At 60.4% G+C, this 21,913-nt stretch overlaps 8 protein-coding genes across 8 annotated transcripts; 3 read left to right on the forward strand and 5 right to left on the reverse strand.

Annotated features, from left to right (window-relative positions):
- Positions 1-153: 153 nt before the first annotated feature.
- Positions 154-3,682, reverse strand: ALG8 (dolichyl-P-Glc:Glc1Man(9)GlcNAc(2)-PP-dolichol alpha-1,3-glucosyltransferase; the record flags this gene model as incomplete). The annotated part of the gene is made up of 16 exons (XM_076650864.1): positions 154-401; positions 465-620; positions 677-774; positions 836-1,112; positions 1,178-1,387; positions 1,447-1,570; positions 1,624-1,783; positions 1,849-2,042; positions 2,098-2,143; positions 2,200-2,232; positions 2,294-2,464; positions 2,730-2,914; positions 2,980-3,100; positions 3,160-3,248; positions 3,307-3,368; positions 3,430-3,682. 16 exons carry the CDS (start codon positions 3,680-3,682, stop codon positions 154-156), a joined length of 2,427 nt encoding a protein of 808 aa, XP_076503545.1.
- Positions 3,683-4,080: 398 nt separating this feature from the next.
- Positions 4,081-5,505, reverse strand: JCM10292_000661 (hydroxyacid dehydrogenase; the record flags this gene model as incomplete). The annotated part of the gene is made up of 6 exons (XM_076650865.1): positions 4,081-4,351; positions 4,416-4,639; positions 4,714-4,829; positions 4,908-4,975; positions 5,084-5,159; positions 5,274-5,505. The coding sequence occupies 6 exons, from the start codon at positions 5,503-5,505 to the stop codon at positions 4,081-4,083; spliced, it is 987 nt and encodes a 328-aa protein (XP_076503546.1).
- A 392-nt stretch (positions 5,506-5,897) lies between these two features.
- On the reverse strand, positions 5,898-9,021 carry JCM10292_000662 (uncharacterized protein; the record flags this gene model as incomplete). Its single annotated transcript, XM_076650866.1, has 13 exons — positions 5,898-6,463; positions 6,521-6,589; positions 6,646-6,764; positions 6,821-6,993; positions 7,055-7,182; positions 7,239-7,323; positions 7,386-7,513; positions 7,583-7,673; positions 7,746-7,965; positions 8,034-8,173; positions 8,239-8,640; positions 8,698-8,776; positions 8,840-9,021. The coding sequence occupies 13 exons, from the start codon at positions 9,019-9,021 to the stop codon at positions 5,898-5,900; spliced, it is 2,382 nt and encodes a 793-aa protein (XP_076503547.1).
- A 521-nt stretch (positions 9,022-9,542) lies between these two features.
- JCM10292_000663 (SMP-30/gluconolactonase/LRE family protein) lies at positions 9,543-10,836 on the forward strand (the record flags this gene model as incomplete). The annotated part of the gene is made up of 7 exons (XM_076650867.1): positions 9,543-9,815; positions 9,885-9,973; positions 10,037-10,098; positions 10,158-10,311; positions 10,376-10,446; positions 10,507-10,559; positions 10,615-10,836. The coding sequence occupies 7 exons, from the start codon at positions 9,543-9,545 to the stop codon at positions 10,834-10,836; spliced, it is 924 nt and encodes a 307-aa protein (XP_076503548.1).
- A 245-nt stretch (positions 10,837-11,081) lies between these two features.
- On the reverse strand, positions 11,082-12,142 carry JCM10292_000664 (HpcH/HpaI aldolase family protein; the record flags this gene model as incomplete). Its single annotated transcript, XM_076650868.1, has 4 exons — positions 11,082-11,430; positions 11,521-11,626; positions 11,691-11,895; positions 11,951-12,142. The coding sequence occupies 4 exons, from the start codon at positions 12,140-12,142 to the stop codon at positions 11,082-11,084; spliced, it is 852 nt and encodes a 283-aa protein (XP_076503549.1).
- A 430-nt stretch (positions 12,143-12,572) lies between these two features.
- Positions 12,573-14,776, forward strand: JCM10292_000665 (uncharacterized protein; the record flags this gene model as incomplete). The annotated part of the gene is made up of 9 exons (XM_076650869.1): positions 12,573-12,710; positions 12,773-12,911; positions 12,972-13,129; positions 13,202-13,216; positions 13,300-13,391; positions 13,467-13,827; positions 13,888-14,227; positions 14,301-14,528; positions 14,604-14,776. 9 exons carry the CDS (start codon positions 12,573-12,575, stop codon positions 14,774-14,776), a joined length of 1,644 nt encoding a protein of 547 aa, XP_076503550.1.
- A 769-nt stretch (positions 14,777-15,545) lies between these two features.
- JCM10292_000666 (MDR family MFS transporter) lies at positions 15,546-18,243 on the forward strand (the record flags this gene model as incomplete). The annotated part of the gene is made up of 14 exons (XM_076650870.1): positions 15,546-15,584; positions 15,730-15,776; positions 15,833-15,842; positions 15,900-15,970; positions 16,023-16,293; positions 16,354-16,399; positions 16,456-16,540; positions 16,620-16,712; positions 16,788-16,838; positions 16,900-17,048; positions 17,106-17,438; positions 17,501-17,645; positions 17,712-17,993; positions 18,054-18,243. 14 exons carry the CDS (start codon positions 15,546-15,548, stop codon positions 18,241-18,243), a joined length of 1,812 nt encoding a protein of 603 aa, XP_076503551.1.
- Positions 18,244-18,387: 144 nt separating this feature from the next.
- Positions 18,388-21,162, reverse strand: JCM10292_000667 (FAD-binding oxidoreductase; the record flags this gene model as incomplete). Its single annotated transcript, XM_076650871.1, has 14 exons — positions 18,388-18,441; positions 18,501-18,671; positions 18,740-18,979; positions 19,044-19,129; positions 19,188-19,315; positions 19,384-19,599; positions 19,784-19,821; positions 19,886-20,058; positions 20,115-20,195; positions 20,264-20,309; positions 20,379-20,668; positions 20,733-20,956; positions 21,020-21,099; positions 21,160-21,162. The coding sequence occupies 14 exons, from the start codon at positions 21,160-21,162 to the stop codon at positions 18,388-18,390; spliced, it is 1,830 nt and encodes a 609-aa protein (XP_076503552.1).
- Between the last annotated feature and the right edge of the window lie 751 nt (positions 21,163-21,913).

The following is a 21,913-nucleotide window of genomic DNA, read 5'->3' on the forward strand; positions in this document are numbered from 1 at the left end:
GTGAGGCTCGGTTGGTACACTTTGGTGACATGTTGTGCGGTGCGAGGTCTTCGTGTTGTCGTTGCAAGGCCCCTTTGCTTCTCCTCGTCTCTGCGCAACAGATCGAGAAGAAAGGCACTGCAAGTCATATTTTCGTCTCGCGAGCTTGTCTACCTAGCTCGTCAAAAAACCCCAGCTGAGGCGCAGCCAGCTCCACACGATCCCGACTGCGCAGTAGACGCTCGTGAGGAGCAGCGGGAGGAACTCCATGCTCGTCTCGCTGACCGTCATGGCTTGTGCGACGGCGGCGGGCTCGATGCACGAGCCATTGAGGAGTGAGGCGGGCGAGCAGGCTGGGAGGGCCGGGAGCGCCGAAGCGGGCGGAGCCGAGGGGAAGAGCAACGAGTGGAGGAAGGAAATGTCTGCGACAGGCGGTGTGAGGGGCGCATCTTGCAGTTGCGTGACGATGAAGAAATGCGACTCACAGATCTGAACCGCAACAAAGCCAAAGAGGTAAAGCGCCTCTGCCTTGTCTACCAGGACGGAGAAGAGGTTCGGCAGCGGCCGATACACGACGCGGCGTAGTTGGGGGAGGACGACGACCGCCCATGCGAGCGAGAAGATGAGCTTGATGGGTGTTTCTGCGCGGCCCATGTGTGAGCGCTATCAGCCTATACGAACCAGCGAAAGCATGTACCAGCTGGCTTGATGAGAAGGGGGAAGAGACCGAATACGCCGGCGGTCGTTGCGATTACGAAAGCCCGGAAGTGGTTGTCATCGTCGCTTGCAGTGAGGCTGTAGGCAGGCAGCGCTCAGACGAGTACGAGCGACCAGGATTTCGAGAAGATGCACGCACCTGAGCGGGATCAAGAAAAGCAGCACAGCCTTCTCGTGCACATGCCAGCCAAAGAGGAAGCTCGTCATTGCCGCCAGAACGACCGAGTCCAGGAAGCGCTTGTACGACGGGTCGGACCAGAGCTTGACGAGGAAGATGGCCGTTGTGCCGAACGTGATGGCAAAGCAGTGGCGTGGGGTAACATTGGGCAGGACGCCGAAGGTCGTGGCGCCGATCAAGCCGCGAGAAGACGAGGTGAGCGCCTCTGTCGCGATGGGCCAGCCGCGTGCGACGAGATCTGCCGGACGAGGTCTCGCGAGTCAGCCTCGACTTCCAATCGTGCGGCAACGATGGTGAACGCACACTTGACGAGAACCCGGTCAACTGCACTGACCAGCGCCCAGACGTTCGCAGCCCAGTAAGCATGGTTGAGTCCGCGCTGGAAAGGGAACAGGCGCGAGAGAATTTGGCGGATCTGACTTGGTCCACCGGCCAGGAGGAAAGGGCCAAAGGAAGCGGCGCATACGGTGCCGACGACGAGGCCGAGCTCGACGACTCGATCGACCTGGAACTCTGTGACAGGCGTGGACGGCATAAGCGAAGGCAAGCGGCAACCCAGAAAAAGTACGCACTGCCGCCGGGCGGATAGCAATGTTGGCGCAAGAGGAAGACAAAGTAGGGAAGGGCCAGGTAGACGAAGATGTGCTTGAAGTTGAGCAACGTGGCGAAAAGTGCGGCGCAGGCGTACAGGTGGTTCTGCGCAAGCAACATGAGCTGCGCTTTATCACAATGTGCCTTTCCGAACGCACATCCCGAGCTGCAATAAGACTCCACAGCAGGATCCCGAGGAGGAAGCCGTTGTACTGGAAGTGGATGTGGTCGACGATGAGCAGTCCGGGATGCAGAACCACCGAAGTAGCAACGACGAAGGCGGTCGAGCGGTCTGGCCTGTGTGACGTGCGGGCCCAGCTGCACATATCTAGTAGCTCAGCTTTCGCTTGCCGCGCGTGAAAAGGAAAGCATCGTCGACGCACCGGAAGAGCGCGAGTACGAGAACCAGCTCGGAGGCGATCGCGGTGGAGCGCTGAAAAGCGACGGCAGTCCCTGCCGCATACCCCAGGTTGTCGAGCTTGACAATGGCAGGGTCGACGACGTAGGCGAAGGCAGAGAGGAGGCGTTCGAAGTAGGCGAAGAAGGGCGGGTAGTCCAGGGTCCACTCCGAGGTGGCCTGTGGGAGTCGGTGGTGAGTTGCGCTCACTACAGACGAGAGTGCCGGAGCACACGTCGTGGTACCACTGCGTCAGCGGCAGAGAATGCGTGATTGCGAGCCTGCAAGTCCCCCACTCGGGTCAGTCCCGATGCTTTGACGCGAGATGCGGACGCACCAGTTCCTGTGGACCTCGAAGTCGGTCGATCGGCTGCGCGTATAAGCTGTCAGCCGCGTTACCCAGCCGTCGCCTGGTCAAGAAGCGCGCGTACTAGGCCGGGAAGAGGAGGAGTTTGGCGACGAGCGAGACGACGAGCACATCTCGCTCTGCGCGGTCGAGCTGGTACCAGCGGAGTGCGCGCGGCGCTACTGGCTCGTACAGCGGGGGCTTGGAGCGCCGGCTAGCCGTCGAGCTCGGTGCCGCTGACATCGCTTGGTCGAACCTGGAGCGAACTGATGAGGGGAACCAGGGTCAACCTCGAGCCTTGCACGCGCTTTCTTGTTGAGAGGTTGTGCAGCCGTGATTACACTGCTTCACGACACCCTGCCACGCCTTTCGCGTCCGGCTGCTGCTCCACGGCCTCTAGAACCTGCTCTGGGCTGGATTCCGCGCTTCGCCATGCTCTCACACGCGCAGTCGGATCTTCTGTTCGATCTGGTGCTCCGATGCAGGCGTGCTGTGCCCAACCCTAGCTCTGGTTCACGAACGGACGCCTCGTGCTCTTCTGCATCGTGACCGGTTCTTCAGCCACGTCGACGAAGCGGTACGGCGGCGTGCCGCTCTCAATGTCGACGCCGTATGCCGCTGCCGCTTGGCGGTCGGCGAGCTCGTCCAGATAGTGCCCGACGACCAAGACGAGGGCGAGCTGGACGAGGATTGCGATCGCCCAACACTGCGCGCTTCAGGCCTTTCAGCAACGCTCGTTAGGCGCAGAATCGCAGTCGAGCTCTGGCGCACCACGTCAAGGATTACCAGACCGATGCGCGTCGCGCTGTAGCACGCTTGTCCGATGCTGGCGACCGTGTCGGGCGTGACCTCGATGTCTGGCCTCTCCTCTGCAAGCTTCTTCAGCGCGAAGCTAATGCTACTCCTGATGGTCGTCAGCCTCCGTTTCGAGAGCGGGCATTGGCTGCGCACCAGACGAGCGTTCCCGTGGCTTTGCTGTGCGGCGTGGCGAGGACGACGAGTAGCCACACGCCCAAAATCACATTTCCCCAAAGGTGCCACTGCGCGGCAGCTCGCGCATCAGCATTGTGGGATGTTTCTCGTGGAGCTTGAACGCACCCAGAGCAGATCGTAGAACCGGTCCACCCAGAGGAACTTTTGCGACATCGCTCCGGCGAAACCTGCGTAACACCCTTGTCAGCATGTCACTCGGCGTCGAAGGTGAGAGCGTGAACAATGCACCAAACATGCAGATGACGACGAGGGAGAACCAGAGCACGATCGAGGCGACATTGACCCAAATCTGCCATCCATTGACGGTCGCTTCCGAGAAGAGGCGGATCGTGGACTCGATTCCCCTCAGCGCGTAGCCCGCCGCGCCGAGGATGGCGAGACACATGACCATGTAGCGGTTTGGGATGTAGAAGCAGAAGTGGCGGTGTCGGACATTCGCGACCGTGAAGGGCGGAGCCGTCGCTACAATGGTGCGAGCCATCGCCAGCACTGTACAGTGATCTGCACTGCAGCTAGCAGTATAGCCAAGGCAGTCAAGCAGAACTTGAGCACACGCAGTCTAAGCCGAGCGGACGGGACGGCACAAGGACGGAGGATCCGCGGACGGACAAACGGATGCCTCCTGCCTCGACAGCTTGTCTGCGAGCAATGTCGCGCCCGTACTTCGCTCGTTTGGTGCACGCGGTCTTCTACCCGAAGGGTGACTTGTGGGACCTCGCGTGACCCAGCACTGAGAAGGCCAGAAAGGCTGCTTCCGCGAGGACGGCGCTCCCGCCAACAAGGCTGTCGACGTCGCTTCAAGAGTTCGATTGGAGAGAAATGTCTTGTTATAAAAATCTGCACAGAAGGAACGACAGATCGACGGTGCTTGCATACAACTCAAGGAACGATGTTCACGATCTCCTTGCCCTGGAGGAGGGCAGCGCACTGCTCGACAACGGTACGTGCCGAGAGCGACTGGATCTCGTGCGTAGCAGCGCCAATGTGCGGCGTGAGGATGATATTGTCGAGGGTGTAGAACGTGTTGCCGTATGCCTCCTTCGTGGGCGGCTCGATTTCGAGGGCATCGAGCGCGGCGCCGGCGATGGTGCGGGTCGAGAGCGCCTCGTACAGATCCTGCTCGTTGACGATGCCGCCGCGCGCAGCATTACTGTGAGAAGAAACGTCAGCAGATGGGTTAGGGCGCGCTGCAATCAGACGACGAGACAACGCACAGCAGAATCGCACCCTTCTTCATCCGCTCAAACATGTTGCGGTCGATAATGCCCCTGGTGGCAGGCGTCAGGGGCAGGTGCAGCGATAAGACGTCGACCTGGTCGAGCATCTCCTCAATCGAGTCGACGCGTGTATGCGGGAGAGCACCGCCGCGGCCCTCCTTCGTCCACGCCTCCTTCGGCGCGTACGGGTCGTAGGCGATGAGCTTGCAGCTGCAAGCGTTCTGATGAGGTAAAAAGCGTCAGCGCCGGTCAGGCAATTGGAATAAGGGCTCCCGCATGAACGGCAGGGGCGCACCCTGAACTTCTCAGCTGTCTGGCGCCCAATGTTGCCCATTCCGACAACTCCGACCGTTTTGCCAAAGAGACTGTTGCCCATGACGTTGGTCGGATAGTTGACCTCGCCCGCTCGAGCTGTAGAATGAGTACAGGATCAATGAGAGGTCAAGCCGAAGCAGCAGGTACCGAAGAGGCGTGCACATGCAGACTCACCGCGCCGATCAAGCTCCGAAATGCGCCGTACGAGTGAGAGCGCCAGTCCCAGAGAGAGCTCGGCTACGCTGCAAATCGGCAAAGCGTAAGTCTTGAACTGCAAGTCGACGGAAATGCGAAAGCCCGGACGCAGTGGCCTCCTCAAGCGACGCTTAAGGCATGCAAAGAGTACTCACGCTTCAGCATTGATACCCGGCGTGTTGCAGACCGTGATCCCCTTCTCGCGGCAGGCTTTGAGGTCGACCGTGTCCACTGCGCAACGTCAAAGAGCGGCGTCAGTATCCGCTCACAGGCATCCGGGAGCGTTCCCACCCCGGCACGAGCGAGGTAGACAACAATGTAGCGCAAAAAGAAGAAGAGACATACCACCGACACCCTGCTTCGACAGAACGCGGAGCTTCTTTGCGGCCCGCAGATCAACGCTCGGAATAACCTTGGCGCGGTTGCAAATGCCGTCGGCCTCGTGGATCCACCGCTTGTAGTCCGGGTCATCCCAGACAATGACCTGCTCGAAGAGCTCGCGCGCCAGCTCGACGCCGTCGAGGTGCATCGGGTCGGCGAAAGCGACGGTGTACGGCAACTTGGCGGGTACAGGCATGTTCGCGCAAGCGCGGGCGCGTAAAATAGCAGCAGACGAGACAGGACAGCAGCAAAGCCACAAGTCCGAAGCTAGCAAGAGACGAGAGCGGCTCCACCTCGGACCAGCATGCCCCGCTGATGGCGAGATGCTCACGGCGACCGTCGCCGGGGCCGTCATCCAGGGCGCTCGCAGACCCCGCAGACCTCGTTCCTATCGATGCGGGTCCTAGAGCGGGGGAAAAGTCAGGCGTCGTGGGGTGGAAACGGAGAAAGACGCCGCAGCTGAGCCCGCCACGGCGAGCTCCCCTTGACGGCTCTCGACCGGCAGGTGCGCCGTCCAAAATGTTCAACATCGCGGACACTGTCCTCTGCTTGCAAAGACGACCACTAAAAACTGCACGGCTAATCTGCTCATTGCGGAGCGCCGAGCTGCAACCAGTTGTAGCTACTGAGCCAATCTCGACTCGCATCCTCGCTCGCACCCAGCCAAGAGAGCGGCCCGGCCTCTGGAAACTCGGGCAAAATGGGCGGTGGAAGCCCGCTCGGACCCGACGGATCTGCACCGTCGAGCGGACCGGCCGAAGCGAGCAGCTCGCCGAGAACGTCGTCCGGCAGCTGCAGTGAGGAGAGGTCTGCTGGGTCTGCAGGCGCGCCTTGATCTGCGGCGGCATGTGACGGGTTGAGCGCTTCGAAGGTCCAGGCGCTGATAGTGTCGCTGCCGACCGACTGATCCTTGTGTCTCTTCGCAGCGTGAGCATTGAGAGGCGTGACGGTTCCGCTGGCGGGCGGCGCATTAAGCATGAGATGGCGGATAATCTCGATTGAACGCTGGACGCTTGGCGTGACGGTAGTCTGGCTGCCGAGAGAGGCGAGGATGACCTCGAGGTGCTTTCCTGCCTCTCGCGCGACGTCGACGACTGGAGCGTGCAGGTCGAACACGATGATGGTTGCCGCCGTGTACGAGCAGTAGCCCATGACTGCGGATAATGGGGACTCAGCAGACCGCGCAAAGGAGGAGCGAGAGACAGACCTACGCCAGTTCATGTTGCGGAACTGGAAGGTCTGGTCGTACAGCTGCAGCAGCCGAGCGATTTCGTGGGCAGCTGTCGATGTCCGAGTCAGCTTTAGACGGGTGTGGAGAGAAGAGAGCAGAGCGCACCGGTTCGACAGCGTTGCTTGGCGTCCGCTCGCAGCTCCTCGCTCGCTCGCAGCCTCGGGCCCCACCCGCCGAACGAGAAGGGTCGGTTGACGAGGATCACTGTAGCTTGATAGAGCATGCTGCAAAGAACGGACACGTCAGCGCGGTTCGGGAGAAGGCAACTTCGCAGACGTACGAGAGCGTGATGCGATTTGGCGGCGGGCTGACCACGGCGTCGGGCGGGATGACCAGGTCGGGGTGTAGGTTCTCACGCCAGGACTCGAGCATCGAGGTGTAGCGTCGCAAGCTGAGGTCGCCGTTTGGCTTGCGCTTCCCGGCGTACAGCTCGAGCAGGATCTCCTCGATGATCTGGGCACGTAAGTAGGTCAGCACGAATGATTCAGCAGGAACGCTCGGCAACGTGACACACCTCGGCTAGCTGGCACGTCTTCTCAAAGTAGATGCCCGAGCGGAACGGGAAGAACGGGTAATGCTGCAGGTCCTCCGGCATCTCGGTGAACTGAGGGCGCCAAGGGACGTCGTCTTCCGATTTATCAACTGCGGGGCTCAGAAGTATGAGTAAGATGGCGTGGAAGACGGACCAAAAGACTGACAAATGGGCGCAGGACCGAAGAAAGACTTGTCGCTCTTGAGGAAGCGCGGTGCGCGGCCGAGGCAGAGCGAGATCGACTTGTCCCACTGTTCAGATCGAAGCGTCAGACAGAAGTAGCGAGAAGCGAGTGCAGGCGAAGAAGACCGACGAGGTACGAGGACCAGTACAGGCGCTTCCGCACCTCCGTCTCCATCGGGTCGTGGTTCATCGCGCCGATCTTGGTCCCGTCGAGGTGCACGCCGAGGTCGATTGCCATGCTGAGACCCATGGCGGTGTCTATGGTGGTCCATGGCGGTCAGTAACCCCAGTCGTGCTGAAGATGGGAGACGCAGTCCGCCAACTCACAGAGGAAACCCTGCGAGTGGTTCCCGCACGCGCATTCGCGCCCGCCGAGAATGAGGAGACCTTGGGCAGTCGGGATCGAAGAAGGCTTCTCCTGCGCAGCGCGGACGGGACGGAGTCAGCTACGAAGTCGCGTCGGTACGAAGCGCGAAGAGCAGCGACGGACGAGTTCGAGGCGCAAGAGCTCTTTTGCGCGTGCGAGAAAGACGCCGCCGGCCGTCTTGACGTCCGACGTAGAGCTCCGCACGTCGCTGCGGTTGCTGAAGCGGGCAGCGTGGGCGAAAATGACGTTGAGGAGGAACTCGCTGCAGAAGGGCCCGCCGTCTAGATCGCGCAGCAATGCGGGCTTGTAGACGTGACAATGGACAGTTTGCCAGAGAAAGAAACTGTGTGCGTGACTCGTGAGTATGCCGGCTTTTCTGCAAGGCACCGCGAAACCAAGAAGCTATCGTACATGTCGAGAAGGTGATTCCGCAGATCGACCGGTACGCTGTAGGTGTGCAGTCCGAGCTGCCCGCCAAGCTGTCCGGGACTCGCCGAAGGGCTGTCGGGCAGGATTGCCGGGGAAGGCTTCGCTCCGAGGGTGGGACGATGCTGTAAATAGACAAGAATGAGCCTTGAAAAGCCTTGAAGGAGACGTAAGGCGCAGTCAAGCGTACCAGGAAGCTTGTGGCGCCGAAGTGCTCGACGTGACCCGAAGCGGCGAAGGACAGCTCGGAAAGCATAGCGGCGGCCATGTCATCCTCAGGCGAGTGCGAGCCGCGACTCCCATCCGCACCCTCGTCTTCGGCATCAACAGCCGTGCGCTTACTGCCCCGCAGCTCCTCGCTTGCGGCAGTCACGCTCAGCGGCGAAAGGGAGGGAGCGGGACCACCGCTCGGCGGTGAAACAGTGCGCGTCCCGGACGACGAAGCCTCGCCTTTCATCGCATACTCGGAGAGCAGGTGCTCACGGTCGCCTGGTCCGGCGAGAACAAGCGTGTCGAGCAGAGAGTGCAAGTCGGCGATTTGAGCTTCGAGGACGGCAGCTTCGGCAGGTGCCGCTTTGACGTCGTAGACACACTGCAGAGCCGCCGTGAGCTCTCGCAGCTGCCGCAAGAGGTCGTCGTCGTGACGTACCGGCTCCTTGTAGATGACCTGACACGACATGCAGCTCGGCTTCGAGCCGTCGCACTTGACCTTCCGTCGGCGGCATCCTCTGCAAAGGCGGAACAAGGTCGTCAGCCCTGATCCGACACATAGGCGAGAACGATCAACTTACCTGCATGCGATGTTCTGACGTCCAGGCGCCCTCGAGCGCAGCGCTCCCGCAGGCGGGACGTAGGTGGGGAGAACGACGTCGGGCTCGGGCGTATCCACGTGCGAGCTGGTCGAGTGTGCGCGCACAGCCTTCGCCTTGCCTTTGGAGCGACTGCGCGACCCAGCAGGAGGCTCGCTTGCCATTGCGAGGAGGGAAGCGGGAGGAGGAGCAGTTCAGCTGATGAGCGAGAAGCTGGTCGCTCGGAGCGCTAGAAGGCGATCGACGGAGCAGGAGGAGAGGCGCGATCTGTCAGCAAGCGAATGCAGAGGTTGTGCTTCTCCAGCCGACGCGAGAGAGGAGGCGGAAGAGTCGCCGCACCTCCTTGGCCACAGGCGACACGGGACGATCCGCCAGAAGTACCGCTTGCTGGCAATCTGACCTGCTCAGGGTGGGCTCAGTGTCTGCTGCGATGTGTGCGTGCAGCTACTCGTGCACCGCAAAGGCTGTGAGCGGCAGGGAGTGGCGGCAACAATGAAGGGCGACCTCTCCCCGGCGAGATCCCCGCCAGCGCTCACCGGCTCGTTGTGGGGGACTGCCGACGCTGCTTCTGTTTCTTTGTGCTCTGCGCCCTCAAGCTGCTTGACAGACCCGACCGTCCCGACGTCTCGACTCTGGAGCTGATCTCACCCCTGCCTTCCACTTCGCGCAACTTGCTTTCCGAACCATGGCCGGCTTTTACCCCATCCCGCCTGTCATCGAGCCCCAGCTGCTCGTCCAGGTACCCGATGAGCTCAAAGCCAAGGGCATCGAGTCTGACTGGCGCGGCGGATCTGGCGCCGTACCGGACATCTTCCTCGAGGGACCAACTACGACCCCCGACGGCACCCTGTACTTTGTCGACATCCCCTTCGGCCGCATCATGAAGGTCAACCCGGAGACAAAGGAGGTCAAGGAGTGCGTGCAGTGGGACGGCGAGCCGAACGGACTCGCTGTTCGTGTGCGTCTGCCATCGTTGATCCCGCACTTTGAACGGTATTGACCCTTGCGGGCTTCGTTACGATTGCAGGAAGACGGCAAGATGATCGTGGCCGACTACAAGAAGGGGCTGCTCATCTTCGACCCGAAGGAGATCACCATCAAGCCGTTCCTGCCGCGGTCCGTTCGCTTTCTCCTCATCCTTGCAGCTGGTTGTTTCTCATGCGACATTCATCATTGCAGTCGGAATTTGGAGAGCTGGAAAGGCCTGAACGACCTGGTCATTGCATCAAACGGCGATATCTGTACGTTTGTGAGCATCCGCCTCGCGCATCCGGCTCGCTGACAACATCGGTCAAACCAGACTTCACGGATCAAGGGCAGACTGGGCTACAGGACCAGACTGGCGGTGTCTGGTGCTACACGACGCAGGGAAAGCTGCATCAGCTCATCAACAACGGTATCTCGCCCAACGGGATTGTCTTGTCGCCGGACGAGAAGTTCCTCTACGTTGCCATGTCCGTTCCCTCTTGTTCCCCTCGTTCCCCGTCAATGGATCTACAATGACACTTCAATGATTAGGACGCGCGACAACTCTGTGTGGCGCATGCCGGTGCTCCCCGACGGCACGACGACCAAGGCGAACCGCTTCTGTGCGCTCACTATCGCCTCGCGCTCTTCTACGCAGTACTGAAGCTTTTACACCTATGCAGTTGTCGGCTTTGGCAATTCGGGACCCGATGGCCTGACCATCGACGAGGAGGGTGTAAGCTCTCCGACCCGCTCCTTCTTGTCTACGCTGCTCAACCCTCTAAACGCAGAACCTGTTCATTGCGCACCCTTCTCTTGCGTGCGTCTTCGTCGTCGACAAGCACGGCATCCCCAAGGCGCGCATCCAGTCTGGCGGGACGCGCCCGCTCGTGACCAACTGCATCTTCGGCTCGGGCCCGAACGACCGCCAGCGCCTGTACATCACCAACAGCCTTGACGGGAGGATTGAGTACGTCGACTGGCACTGCAAGGGCGGCACGCCCATCCGGTAGACGCTCTTTGCAACGTCGAATGTGTCTCGCTTCACTACTTCTTGCATGAAAGTCGACGTCCTGCAGAGTGTGAGAAAAGAGGTCATCGGCGCTTGCCGCGTATTTGACTTGCGAGTGCTGAAGCGCCAGTATTGTACTTGTAAACGAATGCGATGATTGGGACGCAAGCCCGGCAAACTCTCTTGACCTAACGGAAAGAACGTCGAACTGCTCGAGTCTATTCACAACACCGAGTACAGCAATATTCAGTGAACACCGTTTGTCTTCGGCTCTTCCTGCGCCTTCACGGCTGTCCACTCCCTGATCTCGGCCATCTCCGCTCCGCGCTTCCTTGCCGCGCCCAAGAGGAAGGGCAAGTCCGTACCCGCCATGACGAAGCGCGCTCCCTCCTCAACAAACTTCTTGACGAGGTCCATGCGGCTGTTGATCCCGCCGACGCCGGCGTGCTTGCCGTTTCGTCGAGCAGCCGAAATGACCTTGCTGTAGGCGGCCGAGATGAGCGGGCTGTCGTAGTCTCCGGGGACGCCCAGCTCAGCGGTGAGGTCGTTGGTGCCAATGAGGATGAGGTCAATGCCGTCGAGCGTAGCGATCTCGCTAATGGAGTAAAGACGACAGCAAGAAGCAGAACAAGGAGGTTGATCAGCAACGTAACCCAACTGCGAGTGAGCGAAAAAGGACACGCACTCGACGCAGTCCAGTCCAGCCTGATCCTCGATCATGACCGTGACGAGTGTGCCGTCGTTACAGATCTGGTTTGCGACGGGTGCCGAAAGATGGGCGTAGTTGTAGTCTGCAAAGAAACGCCGGTGAGCTCCATTCTGGACTCGCAAGCAATGTGAGCATGAGAGACATACGTGGCAGGCCGGCAACGGCGCTCCGCGTGCCAAGAGGCGGGAAGCGAGCAGCGCGCACAGCCGCCTTTGCCTCCTCGACTGAACTGACGTGTGGGACGATTACGCCCGTCGCACCGCCATCGAGGCATCGAGAGATCCACTGCGGCTCGTTGGCGGGTACGCGGACGAGGCAGGTGATGTTGTGGGCGAGCGCAGCGCAAGAAAGCTGCAGAGACAGAAGGTGAGCGCGGCAGCAAGCCAGCCTGGAGAGAGCAACGAACCTGGTTTGTGGTGGACAGCGAGAAAGCATTGTGCTCCATATCAATGAGGATGGCCTCAAAGCCAGCAGCCTTGGCGACGCCCACGATCTCGACGCTCGTGCACAGCTTGATGGACATCGAAGAGAAGCACTCGTTCCTCGCGAGCGCCTCCTTCGCCAGATTCCGCACAACGGGTGCGATGCCGTTCTTCATCGTAGCAGTGAGAAAGCAGCGCGATGCGTAGTGAGCAGCAGGTAGCCTAGCAGGCAATGAACGGTGAGCGGTGAGCGATGAGAGCCAGTTCGCGTGAACGGCAGCAGTGCGCGGCCCGGCTGCTGCCGGCCGCCAGGAACGGTGCCGAGGCCGCCCATGTCGAGCGCGGCGAGACTGCCGTGCACGAGGGAGAGAGAGGGGCAGCGGCGAGCTCGCCGTGGGATCGCACCAGATGGTCCCCCGGCGGGCTTGCTCCTCCTCGCGCACCCCCACCCTGCTTCTGCTGAACCTGGGGCTCTTCATGGTGGCCCACACCAGCCTTGCTTGTCTCCTGCGCCTCTGCTCGTCGGGCCTCTGCCTCCCTGCCTGAGTTCCGCTTGCTCTCGCTCTGCGCCCTCGCCGACTCTCGCCACTCTCGCCGCTGCTCGAGATGGCTCCGAAGGACTCTATGATTGCGCGGACGCGCCGCTCCATGAAGGCGCAACCGAGGGCCATCTTCAACTGGTACCTCTGGATGTCAGCGGTCGTGATGGCGCTGCCCGGCGTTGCGAAGGGTTTCGACGAAGGAGTACGCGACTTCCTTCTTCCTTCTTCAACGTGATTGGCCTGACTGACTGGCTTGTGACGCAGAACATCGCGCGTATTGTTGTCAACAAGCACTTCCAGCAGCTATTTGGACTGTCAACGCTCTCCGCTTCCGCCCTTGCCGACGCCAAGGGTTGGATTACGGCCATTGCGACGGCCGGCGCCGTCTTTGGCTGTCTTGGCGGTGGGTCTCACAATGTTCTACCATCCTTCGCAAGACTGCCAACTAATGCTCGCGCTTCAGTTGTCTTCATCACGGACCGTATCGGCCGCCTCAATGCCCTTCGTGTTTCATCGGTCTTCTATCTTGCCGGTATCCTTGGTCAAGCATGCTCAAACGGTAACTTGTCCGGCATGTATGCGTCGCGCTTCATTGGCGGCTGTGGCATTGGCGGCACCACGGTAAGATCTTGCAGTTGACTCTCACTCACCGGCAGTACCAAGCTGACCTTCTCGCATCACTCAACTGTACAGGTTGTCTCGCCCATGGTGAGTTCTTTAGACACGGGTCCTGCGTCATGATGCTGTTCCGGCGCCGCTCCCGGAATAAGTCACTGATTCCTTCACCTCAGTATCTTGCTGAGATCGCACCTCAAAGCGTTCGCGGCATGATCATCATGATGTACGCCGCGTGCCAGCAGCTCGGGGTCGTCTTTGGCTTCTGGTGAGTTCCGTGTCATCCTGGCGGATGGGCCTTCTCATCTCCGTCGACTTTTTCCTGATTCTCTGCTTGCGACAGGGTCTTCTACGGCGTGCACAAGCACTTCCCCGAGAATGAGCAGTGGTGGGCTGCAACCATCTTCCAAGTTGTGCCGCTCGGCATCTGGACCATCGGCACCTTCTTCGTGCCCGAATCGCCGCGCTATTTCCTTCTTCGCGGCGACTACGACAAGGCGTCGGCCAACCTCGTGCGCCTTCGCCATCTCTCGGCGGACCACCCACTTGTGCAGGGCGAGCTCGACGGTGCTGCAAACCAGATCGCCGAGGAGCGCTCTATCAAGGCGGGATCCGGCTACTGGCAGATCTGGCGCGAGGTCTTTGGCACCACCACCAACCGCCGCCGTTTTGCTTTGATTTTTGTGTGCCATGTTCTCGGTCAGGTGCGGGCTCTCAGAGTCTCCTCAATTGCGAACAGCGACCTGACTCTGCCTCCCTCGTAGTGGTCCGGCGCAAATGCTATCACCCAGTACTCGCCTACCATCCTCGGCTATATGGGTATTACCGGCGACAATGCTTCGCTTGTCGCAACGGGCTGCTATGCCATCGTCAAGTTTGTTTCGGCCGTCGCTACGGGTGTCTTCCTTGTCGACTTCGTCGGACGCCGTCGCTCCCTCCTACTCGGCATCTCGCTCCAAATTGTCACTCTCGTCTACATTGCTCTGTACCTCGGTATCACAACGGGCAGGAGTGCGGCAAGCATCGACGCCGACGGAAATGCGCTTCGAGCCTCGCAGGGCGCCATCGCCGCCATCTTCATTCACGCTTGCGGCTGGTCAATCGGTGAGTTCTTCTGGTCGTGCTACAAATCTTGAAAAGGTCTCACGACCATCTGGGCTGACTCCGGCACCCACAGGCTGGTTCGCGCTCCCGTACCTCCTCACGTCCGAGGTCTTCCCGACGCGCATCCGGGCAAACTGTGTGTCATTCATGATGGCGCTGCACTGGGCCATGTCCTTCGGAAATTCAAGGGCTACACCAAGCTTGCTGGTCGCCGGGAATCGCTACGGAGCCTTCATCTTCTTCGCCGCGATCTGCATCATCTCGATCGTCTTCGCCTGGTTCTGCGTGCCCGAAACTGCCGGTACGTTGCTTCTTCCAGTCTGTGCTACGGTCCACGTTGCTGACGTGCATCGCACTGCTACTGAAATCGCCGTAGGTCGCTCCCTCGAAGGCATGGACAAGCTCTTCGCCGTCCCGCTCCACAAAGTCCACCGCTACGCCTACCCCACGGACGAGGACCTCAAGCCCGAGATGCGTGGGGCTGTGCCCGAGTCGCTGGACGACGGCGAGAAGGACAAGGGCACGACTCGTCACCAGGAGATGGCGTGAAGTGGGCCGGCGATGCGCTCTTTCTCCTCTTCTCGTCCTTTTATTCTCTCATCTGCCCTGGTTCTTGTATCACACATGTCTACATCCACAAGCCGTCCTGATCTGTGCAATCACGTGTCCTGTTTCCGCTCCCTTCGCGCGCTTCCGCGTTTTCTGGGCGAATCGCCTTTGTTCGACTGTCCGTTCGCGCTCCGAAGCGCTAATCGGTACATCCTTCATGGTTGATCAGAGTTGAGTCGCAGAGGCCCACAGCACACCGGCGAGAGCGTGAGCTTGCCCCTCCAAGCCTCTTGCGAACCTTCGCTGTTCTCGTCACCCGTCCGCGACTCGGCACTTTTCCTCCATTCATGAGGGTGTCGGCGCTCGCGAGAAAAGTGGCGCTGCTAGCTGATTCTTCCAGCGGCTCAGCGCGACGCTGCGCACCGCCGCAGCGAGCGTGCCACGGCATCGGCGAGCTGGCCGTGGATGCGCATCCGCCGCTGACACCTCCTTTGGGCTTGCTCAAAGGACGCTCATGACCCCGCAATCCTAGTGCATGCCGGCTCCGCTTGCCTGCTCCCTGCCTCTCGCTCACCGCTGCCCCGTCGTCTCGCGCACGCACGACGAGCTCATCACGCGCACCTCATGCTCACCGGCGTGAACGAGGGTTGGCGACAGCCACAGAGCGGTCATTCCAGCTCGCTCGCACTGCCCAAGGACTCGGATCGCGGGGCCCTGCCCGACGGCCTGGCTTCGCCGAGCGGAGCTGCATCGCCCCCGCCGCGTGCCGATGCGCATCTGGCTGATCCCGAAGCGCAAGACTCGCACTGTTCATCGGATTTACCGCGCGAGACCTCGTCAGGGTCAGCAGTGGCGGCAAGTGCGGCATCCCCGAGTGGTGGATCGGCGGCGGTACGAGTTGGTCCTTTTATGATGTACGGGAGCCTCCTGAGCTGACGCGTCTGTACACACAGATCTCGGAGCGCCACGCAAACGGGCTGGTGGATCAGACGAGCTACATGTGCGCCCGTTCTCTTGCACCCTTCGTGTCCATGCTGACCCACTTCGGCGCTACAGGCCGGGAAAGGTGCGCTGACGGTCGCAGTGGCGGTACACGAAGTCAACTAACACGCTCTCGCAGCAGCAAGTGATCGTTGTCTTCCTCAGTCTGCAACTTGCGGTCCTCATCTCCTTCCTTGAGCAAACGATCGTGTCGTGCGTTCAATATTCCACAAGCAGCTTTCCTCGCTCATGCGTGCCCGAACAGAACCGCACTGCCCAACATTTCGGCTGCGTTCAACGCAGGCCGCTCCTCGTCGTTTGTTGCAGCTGCGTACCTCTTGATGCAGTGCGCGATGCAGCCGGTTTGGGGTCGACTCAGCGATATCTTCGGGCGCAAATACACCCTCATCACCTGTCTTGTCATCTTTACGATCGCCTCGCTCGCCTGCGCGCTGGCGCAGAGCATGCTGCAGCTCATTGTCTTCCGCGGTGCTCAAGGTTTCGGCGGCGGCGGGCTGATGAATCTGGTCATGATTGTGAGTTTCCATCCGCCACGCTCGCATTCTTGTGCCCTTGCTCACGAGGCCTGGATGCAGATCATCTCGGATATCGTGTCGCTCAAGGAGCGAGGAAACTACCAGGGTCAGTCAGAAGCCGCCTCTACGGAATGGCCTGATGCTCACCGCGTACCGCCATAGCCATCACTGAGGTCACGATTATTGTTGGCAACGGCGTCGGACCCGTCATCGGTGGTGTAATGGCTGAGAGGCTGTCTTGGCGATGGTACGTTGCGCAGGTTCGCAGCTACATCCTCGCCGAGCGTCGCGAAGGCAATCAGCTCACATACTCTGCCGCTCTACAGGTGCTTCTGGATCAACCTGCCGATTGCTGGCGTGAGCATTGCGATCATAGCGGTCTTCCTTCCGCTCAAGAAGGTCCGCGGCAGTATGCTCGAGTGCGTATGAGTAGCCTCGAGAGTCTTCGAAGCACCCAGCCTCACGCTGACTTTGTCTCATGACTTTGTTCATAGAAAGCTCAAGCAGATCGACTATGGTGGTGCGCTGCTGACGATCGCTGCGACGTCAGTCTCTATCCATAGTCGAACATGGCCTGTTTCGACGGCTGACTCCTTTTGACCGCAGTGTTCTACTCATTCTCCCACTCAACTGGGGTGGTACATCCTTTCCGTGGGCCAGCGGCCCCGTGATCGGCTGTCTGGTTGGCGGACTTGTCGGCTTTGCGGTGTTCTTCCTGTGGGAATGGAAGATCGCTCGCATTCCCGTTGTTCCGCGTCAGTCCTTTCGATCACCTCTCGTCGTGGAAGATGCAAGCTCACCTTGAAGAACAGCTTCAATCTTCACATTCCGCACCGTATCCACCGTTGCCGTCGCCACTTTCTTGTCGGGCGCAACCGTCCTTGTTCAGCTCTTCTACCTGCCTCAGCTCTTTCAGGTGGTGCGAGGCGACTCGGCCATCCGCAGCGGCATCCTCATTATTCCGCAACTCGTCACAAGCACGCTTTTTGTGGGCATCTCTGGCCTAATCGTCTCTCGCACGGGCGAGTACAAGCCAAGTATCTGTGTCGGCTACGCCATGTGGGCAATTGGCCTCGCGCTCATCTCGACGCTGGACGACAAGAGTTCGACAGCTCGGATCGTTGGGTACCAGTTATTCAGTGGCGGTTCGTCCCGGAGGCTTCCTTCCAATTCTTTCGCGGCCTCGCTCATCCGCTTTAACACGCAGCCGGTCAGGGCCAGACCTTGCAGACGTCCCTGGTTGCTGTTCAAGCTGCGGTACCACGATCGGAAATGTCGGTTGTCACTTCGACTCGCCTGTTCCTTCGCGCAATGGGCGGCACCATTTTCACCGTCGTCTCTGCCACCATCATGTCAGTTCAATGTCCATTTCCTGGTGGCCACAGATGCATCACCCCTGACACAGGACGCTTCGACAGCAATACCATCTTGAGGTCAAGACTGAGCGCGCGAGGCTTCGCCGAATCGACCATCTCGACCATCATCGACGATCCGACCAGCATCTGGGCTTCCGCCAGTGTCACTGGTACTGCAAGTCTGGACGGCCTTGACCCGGCACGCAAAGAGCAGATAATCTCGGCATACGTCGCCGGGTTCCAGACCCTCTTCCGCGTGCTCGTCGCGCTCATCGGGTTCGACTTTGTCATCACGCTGCTGCTGGTTGAACGGCACAGCTTGCAGAAAGATGATGAAGCTGCCCTGTACGTGTTCCGTCTCTTTCGCTGGCCGCAGCATCCGAAACTCACGCTGTATGATTGCAGCAAGGAGCGCGGCAAGGCATGGGTGGAGCGGCGCAAGGCGAAGCGGCGGGGCGGGAGATTGCACAAGGTCGACGCGCAAGCTAAGGTCGACGCGCAAGCTGCTCCAGGGGACTCGGCGGAGGAAGAAGACAAGGTGGACAAGCAGAAGCAGCACGGGCACGACGAAGTACGCGGACAGCAGGCAGTGTAGAGCTCCAAGATCCTGTAGAAATCCCACGGCTCTCAAAATGCCCACATGTCATAACACAATTCGATACGCGTGCTCCACAGCACTCGAGAACACAGAGCTGATACATCCGACAGCCCACGGAACACAGACCAGAGCATGAGCCGTCTACAACTTGCCCGCCTCGGGCTTGACCTGCTTGAGCGGGCTGACCCCGTCAATCTGCGCGCATGAGATGTTAACAAAACGCTCCGGGAGAAGAAAAGGACGGAAGACCTTACCTCCCATCCCTGCCCGCGGTACGACTTGGGCCAGACGCCCGAACGGCCGGGCTGCAGGATGCCGTTCGGGTCGAGCGAGTCCTTGAGCTGCTCGCACAGCTTGCGGAACGCGCCGTCGTTCCAGTTATAAGTCGACATGATGTCGTCGGCCGTGGCGATGTGCGAGCGGTACTGTGAGAGGAGAGAAGGTCAGCGACACTGATCCACGTTCCGGAGCCAGACAGAAGCTTCAAGCGCACCTCGCCGTAGCCGAGCTCGGCGTGCGAGCGAATAAGCTCGCGGATGCACTTGTCGGCGGCGATCCGCTGCTCCGGTTTGCTGCGGTCCCAAAGGATCGTGACGATGTGGTGCATCTCGCGCTGTCCGATGTAAAAGGTACCAAGGTAGTCGAACCCGTATTTGTTCGTGATCTTCTTGCACATGTCGACCTGAGCGCGCGCGTCCGATCCGCTCACTCCCGAGATGGGCGCAAAGAAGAGCTGTCGATTGACATGTGTGAGCTGGGCTTAGCAGGCGCCCGATATCAAGCTGCAAGAAACGTACCTCGCCTGCGTTCGGAATCCACTGGTGCCAAGCGAGCTCGCGGAAGGTAGGGACACCGGCGAAGACGGCGGCACGGTCGTGCAGGTCTGGACGTGTTCCGCAGGTCAGGGCGAGATCCACAGAGTGGTATAACGGGCAACGTACAGGAACGGGCAGGAGCATCTTCTCGCAGCTGGAAGCGGACGTCCTTGATGTGCTTGAAACGCGACTTGACGATTTCAAACTGCGGGCGCGTGATGTCCTCCGGACCGTAGAGCGCGCCATAGAACACCCTTCCGAGGGATTTGGAGTCAGCGTGCTGTGAAGCGAGAGCTGCTGGATACGCCGGCGCAACACTCACCAATAACCCAAGCCCTCCTTTTTGAGGATCTCGAGCTCGATCTCCTCCGGGACAGGCCGTCCTTGGTGGTCCGGCCAGTAGTGCTCCTTCGAGTTGTACACGGCCGAGTCCCACATGCCCGTCCGGAGCGAGGGGACGTTGCCGAGAAGGCGAGAAGCCATCATCGGCTGCAGAGCGTCGACGGCTTCGACGAGGTCGTCCTTGTTCTTGAACGAGCTGCGAGGTGGGATTGGATGAGCCAGCGTCACAAGAAGCGAGGACAGGCGCTCGCACATCATGAAGGGCCTGAAGAGCAAAGCAGAGTGATGCGCGATAGAGTGAAGGAAGGTGCGGGAGCGACGGAGGAAAGCGGGATCAGTGACTCAGACGAAGTGTGCCGCGACGAAAGGCAAGTGCGCACAGGACACCGCCAGGGTTCGGCATGAGGAACATGCCCATCTGCGCGAGCGAGAAGACATGGGTCAGCGCGAAGCAGCTGAAATAGTGTTTGTGGCAGACGAACCTGGGTGACGATGCCGTAGTTCGATTGCGTGAACATACCGTCCAGGTACGGGCCGTAGCCATACTGGAAGCACTGGCCGGTCTTTGAGCCGGGCATGCTGTCCATACCCAGACGGACGACCTCGCCGTTCGCCAGCACGACCTCCATGCCGCAGTGTTGCGCGAAATGATCACCTGTGGATTCCGAAGTCGTCAGTCAGGACGGCAGAGCAGAGGTATGGATGCCGTACCGTAGGGCGTGTAGCCTACTCCGCGGTCGAGAGCATTGCCTACGACCGATCCGCCGCCAAGGTCGGGCACGTCGACCCAGACTGGGGGAGGGGACAGGCGGCGCAAAGGTTTAGTGGAGACTCCGCCTCTGACATACAGCAAGACGTACGCTTGTCCCCGAGTCCGCGACGCTTGAGCTCTTCATAGAGAGCAATCTGCAAAGCAGGGTCGAGAAGTCAGCGAAAAGGAGCGAAAGTGAAGAAGCAGGCGCAATGCGAACTCACGTAGGTCACGCCAGGCTGGAGAAGGCAGTTGGCCGCCTTCTCGTCGACGGCGAGGACCTTGTTCATGCGCCGTCCGAGATCAATCACGAGAGATCCGGGAACACGCGGAGCGGACCCGCCGTAACCGAGGTTGCGGCCGACGGAGATGGGCCACAGCGGGAAGACCCAGCGGTTCGCCCACTTGACGATGGCCTGCACATCGGCCGTGCTGCCCGGACAGGCGATGGCGGACGGGACAAAGTAGTCCTTCTCGAGGACCGCGTAGCCGTCGTGCGAAAGCGGGACGTGGTCTGCTCGAACGTTCAGCGAGGTCAGCAAAATGACCGCCAGTGCAGCAGCACGAGTTCAACGCACAGTAGTTGCCGTCGTTCAGCGGGCCGTCGTTGATCTCGACGTGCTGTGCGCCGAGCGTCCGGCGCAAGTCCCCCATCGCACGCTCGAACGTCTCCTGGGTGAAGTTGGGCGGGTAGGTGACCTGGCGCTTCTGCGTGTCGACAGGCCCAACATTGGGCTTGAACTCGTCGCCCTTGAGCGGGTCCTTGGCGATGGCTTCGGCAGGGTTGATGCTTGACCCGAACCTGCGACGGACGAGGCAAGGTGAGCGGCAACTTCCGGCGACCTCCGTATGGCGGTGGGCGTACCAGCTGGGCCTGTCAACCTTGTCAGGGCGGCCCTCGGCCTTGCCGGTGTCGCCGTGGTCGCGGTGTTGATGAGCGTAAGACTGCCGAGAGGAAGTCAGTGAGGCGAGCTGGCAGAGCCCGCACGAGTAGCCGAGTCGCACCATCTGCTGTCGATAAGACTTTGTGCAAGCTGCTGAGCTCGCAGAGGTGCCGAGATGAGCTTGCGAAGCAGCAATCGCCGTCGAGCTGCAAAGTGGGGCGCAAAGCGCGGGCGTGGGGGGCACGCAGCCTCGACATCTTCCGCGTCGGCAGCTCTCGTGGCAGCTCTGCCGACAGTCTTGAGGCCGGCCAGACGTCTGGTGCGCGTCCGACGCCGCGTCGAGCCTCTGAGATGCGGATGGCTCGACGTTCCCGGTGCTGATCGAAGCCGCTTAAGCGAGCGGCGGGTGCTGCTTCACTCGTCCTCGGGGGCTCGCACGGTCCCGCTGCCTCATTCACAGGCTTGTCGGCGTCGTAAAGAAAAGGCACAGACTACTCTCCACAGCCTGCGGCGAGCAATCGAGCATTGGGAGCGACTTGCAGTTTAAGAAGGCCGCTGCGGCGAGTATCTCGTCGGGCTTCGACTTCAAACCTGTCTGACAGCTTGCAACGCGCGAGGCGCAGAGCAGTACATACGGTGTAGTGAAAAAGCGCTCATACAGTGCACGCACGAGAAGAAGAGACACAACTCGAGCCCGTGAGCTACTATTGGGTACCTTCAGCCATTCGTTCCGTCAGCGCCCTTCGCAGCCCGAGCAGCCAGATTGACGGCATGCCGGGCTCAACCGCTCCTTCCTCCAGGGTGCGGGTCTTACCAAGCTCTTCGAGGAGGAGGTTCAGGTCGTCGGGGGAAGCGGCAACGAAAGCGAGCTGTTC

Source organism: Rhodotorula paludigena (genome assembly GCF_050403205.1).
Source record: "Rhodotorula paludigena JCM10292 DNA, Rt_paludigena_JCM10292v1_ctg42, whole genome shotgun sequence".
Taxonomy (NCBI): Eukaryota; Fungi; Basidiomycota; class Microbotryomycetes; order Sporidiobolales; family Sporidiobolaceae; genus Rhodotorula; species Rhodotorula paludigena.